The following is a 12,080-nucleotide window of genomic DNA, read 5'->3' on the forward strand; positions in this document are numbered from 1 at the left end:
ACTGTAGTCCATTGATGAGTTGAATCCAGAGCCCCAGTCCCACGTGTTCCATCAACAAGAACCTGGCAGGGGATCTATTCCTTTGACAATCCAAACAAAAAGTAAATCAAAGTGATTTTTTTTCCTTTTTCTTGGCTTTAGATACTCTTCAAAGGAGAATTACATTGTTCTAGTTTGGACCAACTATGTGTATAACATACCTATGCGATCCCTCTAGTCCAGGGTAGGCAACCTGCGACTCTCTAGCTGTTGTGGAACTACACTTCCCATGAGGCATTGCAACATTACAAAACTGACAGTTACAGCTATGACTTGCAGAGGCATGATGGAACTTGTAGTCCTGGAACAGCTGGAGAGCCGCAGGTTGCCCACCCCTGACCTCGAAGCTGGAAAGTAGACAGCACTACTACACAGTTACTCCAATAATCGCTAACCTCCGGGTCCCATGCCGAGCGGCTGCCCTGCTGCAATGATAAAATAAACGTGCAGCACTCTGAATAATGAATCAGTTCTACATAAACGTATACATAAACGTGTACTAAATGTGCAAATCTTTGTAGTATTTCCTATAAAGGACCAAAGGCATATAACAGTATATATAAAGTCCCCAACAAAGTCCACCATAGAAAAGTGCAAATTCAGTGCCGTTCCAGAAAACAGAAACAATGAGTCCAATTCTAAATTCACACTGTGACCGGAGTCACTTTGGGTGGGGGGCCCATGGAACCCAGCTTACTTTGGAGAGGTGGGGAGACCCCTGTCTCAGCTCCCCATATCCCTCTTATGTGTAAGTCACCCTGTGCCTGTTAGGGGTACAGGATGATCTGTCCTAATATTGTGTAGACATGTCTAAGAGATAGGTGGGGTGGGGGTTGTGGATTTTTTGGTGTTGTGCGGCTGCATCCCATTGTTCTATTGTTTGTCTTGCTTGGGAGCAAACTATTATGGGATGTATGTGTTTATGTGTATTGGCTTAGTGAGGGGTGTCTCCAGCAGCCCTCCCTCCTGATGGAACTGTCTGCTGGTGTGAAGTTTAAATACCTGTGTGTCTCTTGTTACTAAATGTAGATAGCCCCACCCTGTGACATTATACAGGGAGGGGGGATTGCCCCCTGAGTGTATAAAAAGCCAGTTCGAGTTTCAAATAAAGAGTTCCTTGTTCAGACAGATAGGTGTCATCTAGTCTTGTACGGTCGGCCCCATATCCCTCTTATGTGTAAATCGCCCTGTGCCTGTTAGGGGTACAGGGTGATCTTTCCTAATATTGTGTAGACATGTCTAGGTGGGGTGGGGCTTGAGGATTGTTTGGTGTTGTGTGGCTGCATCCCATTGTTCTATTGTGTGTCTTGCTTGGGAGCAAACTATTATGGGATTTATGTGTTTATGTGTATTAGCTTAGTGGGGGGTGTCTCCAGCAGCCCTCCCTCCTGATGGGACTGTCTGTTGGTGTGTCTCTTGTTACTAAATGTAGATTGCCCTGCCCTGTGTCATTATGCAGGGAGGGGGGGTTGTTCCCTTGAATGTATATATCTTGTATCTGTGTTAAAATAAAGTAGTCTACTTCCTGGTTTACTTCAAGACTGGTGTTGTCTAGTCTTGTGTGGTCGGCTGTGGTGCCTGTTGTCGGTGTTCGGACAGGGAAGCGGGAGTCTAACGGAAGTACCCAAGCGCAGTCAGGGGTCAGTTCCGTTACACACACCAAGCGATGATAGTAAAAGATCGCTCCACAAATTCACCACAGTGTGTATAGGTCCACCTTACCAGATGGTATGACCACCAATCAAGGAAGTACACCTGGATATGTCGTCATGCACTTCATGGCGGTGCTCCCCTGTACATAACTTCTCAAGGACCTCCACAGAAGTAGATAAAAAGGACTTTCATAGTGTAGTAGGTACAACATTTTCTCAATTTATGAAGGTTAAAAATGCTCACAAAATAGAAATAAAACCAGCAGAATGTCATCATATCACCATGCAGGCATTCAACCTCCGCTTGTGCTGAACAACAATCCACTTCCGGGTCTCGGTCTACATGACAGCGTCACCTCCTGTGGCCCCACCTGATTGTGAGGCCGACACTGGGCACAGGCACCATTCACAGATCACTTTCCATTTTCTCAGTGAATGCAAAACATTCTCTGATTGTGCAATGTGGGGAGCGTGACATCACCGCCCTGCCTCTCCACCTTGTCCAATCAAAGAATGCTTTGCATCCATTGAGAAAATGCAAAGTGATATGTGAATGGCGCCCATCTCAAGTGGCCACCCGCTTGTGTACACAATGCAGCAGGGTAGCCACTCAGCATGGGACTCGGAAGCCAGTGGAGATCACTGGAGTAGTGGTGTAGTAGTAATGATGTAGTAGCGGTGTCTAGTGATTTCCAGCTTCCAGGGGAATTGGCCAGGTATGGTATATACAGGTATTTTGGTCCAAGCTGGAACATATGTACAGTGGAAACAATAAATATTTGATCCCCTGCAGATGTTGTTAGTTTGCCCATTTACAAAGAAATGAAGGGTCTATCATTTTTATCATAGGTGTATTTTAAATGATAGAGACAGAATATCAACCACAAATCCAGAAAAAAACACGATACAAATGTTATAAATTGAGTTGTAGTTCATTGAGTAAAATAAGTATTCAATTCACAAATAAAACATGAGTTAGTACTTGGTGGAGGAACCCTTGTTGGCAAGCACAGAGGTCAGACGTTTCTTGTAGTTGGTTACCAGGTTTGCAGACATCTCAGGAGGAATTTTGGTCCACTCTTCTTTACAGATATTCACTAAATCCTGAAGGTTTCTTGGCAGTTGCTTAGCAACTCGAAGTTTCAGCTCCCTTCATAAATTTTCTAAAGGATTAAGGTCTGGAGACTGGCTAGGCTAACACATGATACAAATGTTATAAATGGAGTTGCAGTTCAGTGAGTTCTGAAACCTGACATTTTAACAGGGGTATGTAGCCTTTTTATATCCACTGTAAGTATTTGATCCCCTACCAACCAACAGAAATTCTGGCTCCCACAGACTGGCTAGGTGGTACACAGATTTGTCCTGTCAATTTAAGAAGGTGCTCCTAACAACAACTCATTATGTGTATAAAAGACACCTGTCCACAGAATCTCTTCCATTCAAATCTCACCACCATGGGCAAATGACCAAAGAGCTATCAAAGGACGTCAGCGTCAAGATTGTAGACCTTCACAAGGCTGGAATGGGCTACAAGACCATCAGCAAGAAGCTTGGTGAGAAGGAGACAAGGACAAGATTGTAGACCTTCATAAGGCTGGAATGGGCTACAAGACCATCAGCAAGAAGCTTGGTGAGAAGGAGACAAGGACAAGATTGTAGACCTTCACAAGGCTGGAATGGGCTACAAGACCATCAGCAAGAAGCTTGGTGAGAAGGAGACAAGGACAAGATTGTAGACCTTTCACAAAGCTGGAATGGGCTACAAGACCATCAGTAATAAGGTTGGTGAGAAGGAGACAAGGACAAGATTGTAGACCTGCAAAAGTCTGGAGTGGGCTACAAGACCATCATCAAGAAGCTTGGTGAGAAGGAGACAAGGACAAGATTGTAGACCTTCACAAGGCTGGAATGGGCTACAAGACCATCAGCAAGAAGCTTGGTGAGAAGGAGACAAGGACAAGATTGTAGACCTTCACAAGGCTGGAATGGTCTACAAGACCATCAGCAAGAAGCTTCGTGAGAAGGAGACAATTGTTGGAGCGATTATTCGCAAATGGAAGAAATACAAAGTAGCCATCAATCTCCCTTGGTCTGGGGCTCCATGCAAGATCTCGCCTCATGGGGTAAGGGCGATCAAGAGAAAACTGAGGGATCAGCCCAGAACTTGGGCTTGTGAATGATCTCAAGGCAGTTGGGACCACAGTCACCAAACAAACCAATGGTAGCACAAGGTCTCCCTCCTGTACAGGCCCGTCTGATGTTTTCCAACGAACATCTAAATGACTCAGAGAATGATTGGGAGAAAGTGCTGTGGTCAGATGAGACCAAAATTGAGCTCTTTTGACATTAACTCGACTCGCCGTATTTGGAGGAAGAAAAATGCTGACTATGACTCTAAGAACACCATCCCTACAGTCAAGCACAGAGGTAGAAACAATATGATTTGGGGTTGTTTCTCTGCTAAAGGTACAGGCCGACTTTGCCACATTGAGGGGCCACTTAACAGGGCCATGTATTGTAAAATGTTGGATGAGAACCTTTTTCCCTCACACTGAAGATGGGTCGTGGATGGGTGTTCCAGCATGACAATGACCCAAAACATACCACCAAGGCAACAAAGGGGTGACTCAAGAAGAAGCACATTAAGGTCATGGAGTGGCCTAGCCAGTCTCCAGACCTTAATCCTTTAGAAAATTTATGAACAGAGCTGAAACTTCGAGTTGACAAGTAACAGCCAAGAAACCTTAAGGATTTAGAGAAGATCTTTAAAGAAGAGTAGACCAAAATCCCTCCTGAGATGTGTGCAAACCTGGTAACCAACTACAAGAAATGTCTTACCTCTGTGCTTGCCAACAAGGGTTTCTCCTCCAAGTATTAAGTCATATTTATTTGGGAATTGAATACTTATTTTACTCAATTTATAATCTTTGTATCGTGTTTTTTTCTGGATTTGTGGTTGATATTCTGTCTCTATCATTTAAAATACACCTATGATAAAAATTATAGACCCTTCATTTCTGTGTAAGTGGGCAAACCTACAAAATCTGCAGGGGATCAAATCATTATTTTCCTTACTGTGTGAGATATGTATACCTGGAATTATTTAGGTTTGCATGATTGTCATTCACCTTCAGCTGACCCAGACAGAAGACCTCCATCTTCATCTGCTCCTAGTACATCCGGTGTCTGCAGTGGGTCAAAATACGCATATTCAAATTCTATGTGATGGAATGATAATTTATCCTATTGGTCTTGGTGATAAACTGTATTCTGATGTCCATTTGTGACTTTATTTGTAATTTTCGACACAATCTAGAGAGAGAAGGATTGAATTTATCCTCTTGTGTTACAGATTCTATGCTACATGCCTTTGACTCCGTTGGACACAGTTTAGGCCCAGGTACAATGACCACCTTCCCCTTCCTCCTCACTCCCTCCTTTCCTCTCTGCGTTCCTCCTCGCTCTGCAGCGACAGTTTGCCATCCTTCTTTGCATTTGGCAGCCATGTTGGGAGGCATTGATGTGGTTTTATAGCTCACGGAAGCTTTCGCAGAAAAGGCTTCTCCATCCTGTGATATCTCATCCAATTCCAGCAGATGTAAGTTAGAACGTAGTATCCTGGAAATAACTCAGACCCACGTTACATTGGGTGCGGGCACATGGGGAAAATAACGTGCGTATTGGGAAGTGACTCACTTTCCCGGCAGTCACGGTCCATAGGAATACACATTTAGGCAGCTCAGTAGTATGTTCTGTTGTGGTCAGAGATGACATCATGTAAAAGGTCACAAAAAAATGAAAGTACCGTATTTTCCGGCGTATAAGACGACTGGGCGTATAAGACGACCCCCTACTTTTCCTGTTAAAATATAGGGTTTGAGCTATACTCGCCGTATAAGACTACCCCTCTTCCAACGGACACCAAATAAAAAAACATCAGATTTGATTTCAATATGGTATGGTATTTCAGTATGGTATTCCAATGATGGGGTGCTATTCCTCCCACTGACACCAATGATGGAGCACTATTTCATCCACTGACACCAATGATGGGGCACTATTCCTCCCACTGATACCAATGATGGGACACTATTCCTCCCACTGACTAATGATGGGGCACTATTCCTCCCACTGACACCAATGATGGTGCCCCATCATTAGTGTCAGTGTGTGAGGAATAGTGCCCCATCATTAGTCAGTGGGAGGAATAGTGCCCCATCATTGGTGTCAGTGGGAAGAATCATGCCCCATCATTGGTGTCAGTGGGAGGAATAGTGTCCCATCATTAGTGTCAGTGGGAGGAATAGTGTCCCATCATTAGTGTCAGTGGGAGGAATAGTGTCCCATCATTAGTGTCAGTGGGAGGAATAGTGTCCCATCATTGGTGTCATTGGGAGGAATAGTGCTCCATCATTGGTGTCAGTGGGAGGAATAGCGCCCCATCATTGGTATCAGTGGGAGGAATTGCGCCCCATCATTGGTGTCAGTGGGAGGAATAGTGCCCCATCGTTGGTGTCAGTGGGAGGAATAGTGCCCCATCGTTGGTGTCAGTGGGAGGAATAGTGCCCCATCGTTGGTGTCAGTGGGAGGAATAGTGCCCCATCGTTGGTGTCAGTGGGGAGAATAGTGCCCCATCGTTGGTGTCAGTGGGGAGAATAGTGCCCCATCGTTGGTGTCAGTGGGGAGAATAGTGCCCCATCGTTGGTGTCAGTGGGGAGAATAGTGCCCCATCGTTGGTGTCAGTGGGGAGAATAGTGCCCCATCGTTGGTGTCAGTGGGGAGAATAGTGCCCCATCGTTGGTGTCAGTGGGGAGAATAGTGCCCCATCGTTGGTGTCAGTGGGGAGAATACTGCCCCATCGTTGGTGTCAGTGGGGAGAATAGTGCCCCATCGTTGGTGTCAGTGGGGGAGGAATAGTGCCCCATCGTTGGTGTCAGTGGGGGAGGAATAGTGCCCCATCGTTGGTATCAGTGGGGGAAGAATAGTGCCCCATCGTTGGTGTCAGTGGGAAGGAGGAATAGTGCCCCATCATTGGTATCAGTGGGGAGAACAGTGCCTCATCGTTGGTGTCAGTGGGGGAGGAATAGTGCCCCATCGTTGGTATCAGTGGGGGAAGAATAGTGCCCCATCGTTGGTATCAGTGGGAAGGAGGAATAGTGCCCCATCATTGGTATCAGTGGGGAGAACAGTGCCTCATCGTTGGTGTCAGTGGGGGAGGAATAGTGCCTCATCGTTGGTGTCAGTGGGGGAGGAATAGTGCCCCATCGTTAGTGTCAGTGGGGGAGAGGAGCAACTGCTCCTTCTTCCAGTGCGGGCGCTCAATTTTCGCGGGGCCGCTCGGCTCCGCCTCCTCGCCGGTGATTGGTCGCCTGTGTGCCTTTCCAGTGCTGGCGCCCAATCACCGGTGAGGAGGCGGAGCCGAGCGGCTGCATGGCCATCGAGCGGCCGAACTGAAAGAAGGAGCAGCCGGATCGTCGTGGGACTGGAGCCAGGTAAGGTACAGCAGCCCCTCTGTCCACCCCTGTAGTTAGTGTCCGCTGGAGGAGGAGGGGGGGCGGCACCGCGCCTCCCCTCGAAAAAGTGCCGCCCTGACCCGGCTCGCACCGGCGTATAAGACGACCCCCGACTTTTCAGAAGATTTTCAGGGGTTGAAAAGTCGTCTTATACGCCGGTAAATACGGTACTTCTTTACTGCCGACCTGCAACTTTAGAAATATCGCAGCCATGTTTGTGAATAGAGCAGGACTTGTATTATTATTATACAGGATTTATATAGGGTCAACAGTTTGCTCAGCACATTACAATATACAGCAATGATACAGTAAGAAGGATTTACACATAAGAGGGATATGGGGAGCTGAGACAGGGGTCTCCCCACCTCTCCAAAGTGAGCTGGATTCAATGGGCCCCCCACCCAAAGTGACTTTCATCACAGAGACGTTCATCATGGAGATGAGAGATCTTGGTACATTACCACTATTATTATACAGGATTTTTATGGCGCCAACAGTTTGCTCAGCGCTTTACAGTATAATGGGAGACAATACAGTTCAAGAGGGTTAGGAGGGCCCTGATCCTGGGAGCTTTCAATCAAATAGGGAGTGGCTGGTGGTACAAAAGGTAATAACTGTGGGGGTGGACTGATGAGAGAAATAGAAGATCCAGTTATTAACTGGATAGGCTTCCCTGAGGAGATAGGTTTTTCAGGGATCACCTAAAAGTGAACAGAGTGGGAGATAGTCGGACAGATTGGGGTGGAGAGTTCTAGAGGATGGGAGAGGCTTTGGAGAAGTCCTGGAGATGAGCATGGGAGGAAGAGACAAGGGAGCTAGAGAGCAGGAGGTCTTGGGAGCAGCGGAGAGGATGGTTTGGGTGATATTTGGAGACAAGATTGGTGATGTTGTAATTTTATTCTTTGGGCAATGGGAAGCCAGTGGAGGGATTGGCAGAGACTATGGAGGCACCATCAGATAGAGCTATGGAGGCACCATCAGATAGAGCTATGGAAGCACCATCAGATAGAGCTATGGAGGCACCATCAGATAGAGCTATGGAAGCACCATCAGATAGAGCTATGGAGGCACCATCAGATAGAGCTATGGAGGCACCATTAGATAGAGCTATGGAGGCACCATTAGATAGAGCTATGGAGGCACTAGCACATAGAGCTATGGAGGCACCATCAGATAGAGCTATGGAAACACCATCAGATAGAGCTATGGAGGCACCATCAGATAGGACTATGGAGGCACCATCAGATAGAGCTATGGAGGCACCATCATATAGGACTATGGAGGCACCATCAGATAGAGCTATGGAGGCACCATCAGATAGAGCTATGGAGGCACCATCAGATAGAGCTATGGAGGCACCATCAGATAGAGCTATGGAGGCACCGTCAGATAGATCCTTGGAGGCACCATCACATAGAGCTATGGAGGCACCATCAGATAGATCCTTGGAGGCACCATCAGATAGATCCTTGGAGGCACCATCAGATAGAACCATGGAGGCACCATCAGATGGGAGGTCAGTTACCTACAGCACAAGGACCCCTAGCCACCCCTGGAGGAACCCTTTGGTTCCACTTAACCCAGGCTGAGAATGGCTGTTTTAGAGGGATCATCGCAAGTATATGCATGGTTACATTGATCCAAGTGGGGCCGGTGTAACTACGTCATAATATCCTTGCCTGGAATTATTTTTGAAATACTTTCCCCCACATTGCCAACACGTGTAAAATCAGAAGTTTTTGGATAAGTACATTGCCTTCCAACATGCTTTTCTTCCTTCTCCTGACCCTTTGCCGAATATGCCCACCTCTGCCCCTCCTGATTTTTAGTCCTTCGCCTTCTTTAGCTTTTTTTTTTCTCCTGTAATCCCTCGCACACCAGCCCTGCAGAGCCTTCTCGCTTCTGAAACCAGCTTCTAGGCTGCCCCTTGTCCTTGGGGCCCTTTCAAAATCCAGCGTGAAACTCTTTCGCATGCGGGATGCTTTCTGACTTTTCTGCCACGAAGCCGTCTCTGCTCTGTTTCAGCTTGGCAAAGGAAACTTCCAGTTATGAACAGGTTCACAAACATCGATGCATTTTCAAGGGAATGGGCTTTATGTCTTGTGTTGTTAGTACCTTTGTAAAGCTAAAGTTCCAGGGTTTATGTAATAGAACCTCGGACCGTTGCTGGTCCATTTTTATCTCACTTTGTATCCTCGGCCTCTAAAAAAACAAGATGGATTAAAGTGGTTGTAAACCTGTCCATATACTCAATGAAGTGACTATCCTCAGGTGATACACAGAGATGAACAAAATCCTCCTACATAAGTTATACCTGTTTATCTGCTGTGTTCTCTTCTCTACAGCCGTTAAAAGTCCAGAATTTACACAGCATTCCTTAACTGGGAGCGGGGATCTGATGTCACACACTACAGAGAGAAGAGCTCAGTGTAACCTGAGATCTGAGTGGAAAGAAATGGACACACCCCACCCTCTGCACTGTCAATCACCTGCTATGTGCTGCGTATGGGGTGGGGGACATCTGCCAAGATTGCTTGGTGTCGGCATAAACTGTCACAAATGACCCATGCGGATAGCAGTGGAATGACAGAAATCACACTAGGTGCTTTGGGTTGAGGCAAGTACACACTATAGTAGCACATGCTTTGTTCATTTTTCATTACAGAGGTGTACACCACTTTAGGCCAAAGGTACACAGGATAAAAACAAATACGTGTTTTACTGAAATATACTGCAAAAGGAACATTCACGATATAAACCACTTCAGCTCCCACCCCTGTACTCCCCCCTTATGGAGCAGAGCAATTTTACATTTCTGATTTGGGTTTGTTTATTTGGCAATTACTTTTTTTATTAGTTTTGGATGGAGAGGGATTAGAACGCTTCTCAGGTTTTATTGCTGCCTGTGCCCCCATTAGGGAGATTCATTCTCTCTGTTTGTCCTGTTTACTGTTTTTATGGAAAGGGAAAGTAAAAGAGAATCCCAAATTTTGGGTTGTCCCCAGAAAGGTAATAGAGGGGAAATCTTCCAATGGGGGACACTCTGGTGACAACCAGAGATTCCTTTACTTTGGAGGGACACTAGTCTGGCAAACTGGGGGTCTCCATAGAATTCGATTAATTTGCATGTATCTTTAAATTTCCCCAACCAAACGCAGATGGTGTGAACTAGCCCTAAGAAAATGTTTAACCCCTTGGCGCCAGCGCCTCCCGGACCTTTAAGGGTTTCAGAAGCCGGGAGGCAGGGCGGGGTTTTAGGGTCATGTGACTGCCGTGATTGGCCATCATGGCAGTCACATGATGGGGAAAGGTCCCGATCAAAAGAGGAGATCGGACCTTTCCGTGAGTACCGGACATGTGTGCTGGGAGCCCTTTAAGGGTTTCAGGAGGCGGGGCGGGGTTTTAGGGTCAGGTGACCGCCGTGATTTGCCTTCACGGTGGTCACATGATTGGTAAAGGTCCCGATCAAAAGAGGAGATCGGACCTTTCTGTGAGTACCAGACGTGTGCTGGGAGCCCCTTAAGGGTTTCAGGAGGCGGGGTTTTAGGGTCATGTGACCGCCGTGATTCGCCATCACGGCGGTCACATGATTGGGAAAGGTTCCAATTGAAGGAGGAGATCAGACCTTCCATGAGTACCGGACACGTGTGCTGGGAGCTCGCAGGGCGCGCACTCTCAGTACATGTTTTTCTTAATTGCACGCAAATGTGCGGCCACACGGTGTCAAGGCCCAGAGGCCGGAAGGCCACACATTTGCGTGCGGCCGGCGCCAAGAGGTTAATGTATAGATTTTGTGTGTGTATTTATATATATATATATATATATATATATATATACACACAGTTGTACAAATTATATTTTTCGTATTGCAAAGAATTCGTAAACCAAAATGTGGTTTCCCATAGTAATGCATTGAAAACCAATTAATCCGTTCTGGAGGTCAGAAAAAAGTAAAAAAAAAAGTCTTATCTGTTCAAAACTCTTTATAAAGTGCACTTTAAAGACATGAATACTGTACAAGGACATGATTAAAAAGTGATTTGTAAATGCATTGAAAACCAATTAATCCGTTCGTATTGTGAAAAAAATTTGTAAATGCATTAAAAACCAATTAATCCATTCCATAGGTCAGAAAAAAGTAAAAAAAAAAGTCTTAACTGTTCAAAACGCTTTATAAAGTGCACTTTAAAAGCATAAATACTGTATAGGAACATGATTAAAAAAAATCGTAAATGCATTGAAAACCAATTAATCTGTTCGTATTGCGAAATAAATTCGTAAATGCATTGAAAACCAATTAATCCGTTCTGAAGGTCAGAAAAAATAAAAAAAAAGTATTTTATCTGTTCAAAACTCTTTATAAAGTGCACTTTAAAGGCATAAATACTGTACAGGGACATGATTAAAAAAAAAAATCGTAAATGCATTGAAAACCAATTAATCCGTTCATATTGCGAAAAAATTTGTAAACCGAGCCATTATTTTCAATGGATTTTCATTCGTATACCAAACAATTACGGTAACCGAGGCGTTCGTAAACTGAGGTACGCCTGCATATATAATGTTTTTTAAGAAAAAGTACATTTCTGCATACTTTGATCAATTGACTTGGATATATGCACTCTAAAATGTCCTCCCTCTTTTTTCTCTTTGGCTTCTTCTATAGCTAAGCCCTCTTTTTTTTTTTTTAATACAATCCATAGACAAAGAAACCTAAAACTATAGAAGCGCATTCCTTTCTATTTTGATCCATGTTAGTTTAGGCACTCCGGCACACATGTAAAAATCTGCATTTTTGGCCATAAAATGACTTGAACCCCCAGAACATTCTATATTTTCTGAAAGCAGAGGCCGTGTAGAACACAAAGATAAT

At 45.2% G+C, this 12,080-nt stretch overlaps 1 protein-coding gene across 2 annotated transcripts in view; it reads left to right on the forward strand.

The window, feature by feature from the left end:
• Positions 1–5,002: 5,002 nt before the first annotated feature.
• LOC149429135 (uncharacterized) overlaps positions 5,003–12,080 on the forward strand; it is a 185,703-nt gene continuing 178,625 nt past the window's right edge. For both annotated transcript variants that reach the window (XM_089666691.1, XM_089666690.1), the window contains exon 1: positions 5,003–5,094. In XM_089666691.1, coding sequence (XP_089522817.1) covers positions 5,052–5,094 — 43 coding nt within the window. In that variant the 5' untranslated portion in view covers positions 5,003–5,051. The remainder of the gene's footprint in view (positions 5,095–12,080) is intronic.

This window comes from Staurois parvus, unplaced genomic scaffold (genome assembly GCF_062004578.1).
Source record: "Staurois parvus isolate SC_StPar_1 unplaced genomic scaffold, SC_StPar_1.0 ptg002781l, whole genome shotgun sequence".
Classification (NCBI taxonomy): Eukaryota; Metazoa; Chordata; class Amphibia; order Anura; family Ranidae; genus Staurois; species Staurois parvus.